The 1,246-nt window shown below is 31.9% G+C and overlaps 1 protein-coding gene across 1 annotated transcript; it reads right to left on the reverse strand.

The window, feature by feature from the left end:
• Window positions 1-5: 5 nt before the first annotated feature.
• On the reverse strand, window positions 6-462 carry AC631_05983 (uncharacterized protein; the record flags this gene model as incomplete). The annotated part of the gene is made up of 1 exon (XM_015614812.1): window positions 6-462. A coding segment is annotated over one exon (457 nt), but the record flags the coding sequence as incomplete, so codon positions are not given.
• Between the last annotated feature and the right edge of the window lie 784 nt (window positions 463-1,246).

Here is a 1,246-nt window from a genome sequence, read left to right on the forward strand (position 1 = left end):
ATAACTTTCAGCTTCGGCATTAATTAACATTTGCGCTAAGTTACCGTAAGCAGTTGCCCACGCGGTCAAAAACTCTTCTGTTGCAGTACCTGGACCTAATAGAGATTTCATTGTATCTAAAATACATTTACCAACAATAGGATAGTGCTCTGGTTTAACTTGTAAACCGACATGTTTGACAACTATTTGATTTACAAATGCTGTTAATGGTGCTAATTCATCGATATTCTTAGCGTAATTTAATAGGGCAAATGCCAAAATTCTTGGCTGTTTCATGGTCCTTTGATCAGATTCATTAAAGAAGGGTCTCACCTCTGGAAAATCAGCAAGCATATTGGTATAAAACTGGGACGTTAATATCTCCCCAGACTCTTCAAGTATAGGAAGCGAAGCGTTAATTAATTCCTTTTCACGGGTAGTTAACTCTCTGATCTCGTACTTTACTGGAATGTCGCCTGTCATTTCTTGTTTGAATGCTCCTAATAAAATAAGTACAGGTTTAGCGAAAGTTTTTCAGATATTATTATGGAAAGGTACAATTTTCAGAAGTCCAAATAAGTGTCTCGATCTATAAATTTTTGTATAATCACTTTTAAGGGGAAGAAGTCAAGGAAATTTGCTCGTAAAACCTAGCTCACAGAAAAAATGAATATCTAAGACTTACAACCACACAACGGCATGTGATGAGCATAAATCAAAAAAGTTCAGTAACGTGTATACCTACATATATGTTTTTAACATAGAAAAACTTTAGATACATCTAATTTAAAAAATACTATATATATACAAATATAAACATAATATGAATAATACTATGAGTATGTATAATAAAATTAGGAACATGTCACGAGAAGTCCATTACTCATGATAGGAAGAAACTTAACAATATTTTACAAGCAATTAAAGTGATCATTAAAAACTTTTCTATGAGTACAATCTGAAATTAAGTCAATTTATAGAGTTTTATCACCTACCGTTGATGTTGTTAACTTCATTTGCTAACAAACAGATAGAAAAAATGCATAGCACCTAGTTAATGATAATCTTCTATAGATAAAAGAACGCCAATGGCTTACCTATTGTACAATGGACCAATCATTGACTCTTTATTAGATGCACTATCCAATCAACTAGGCACATAACTCTACTGTTGCATATAGATCTGAAAATACTTTGTTTTATTCTTATCTTAAAACTTTTGCCCATCATTTGCTGGCCTATATATTATAAAGAGATAATTTAATTA

This window comes from Debaryomyces fabryi (genome assembly GCF_001447935.2).
Source record: "Debaryomyces fabryi strain CBS 789 chromosome Unknown contig00404, whole genome shotgun sequence".
NCBI lineage: Eukaryota > Fungi > Ascomycota > Pichiomycetes > Serinales > Debaryomycetaceae > Debaryomyces > Debaryomyces fabryi.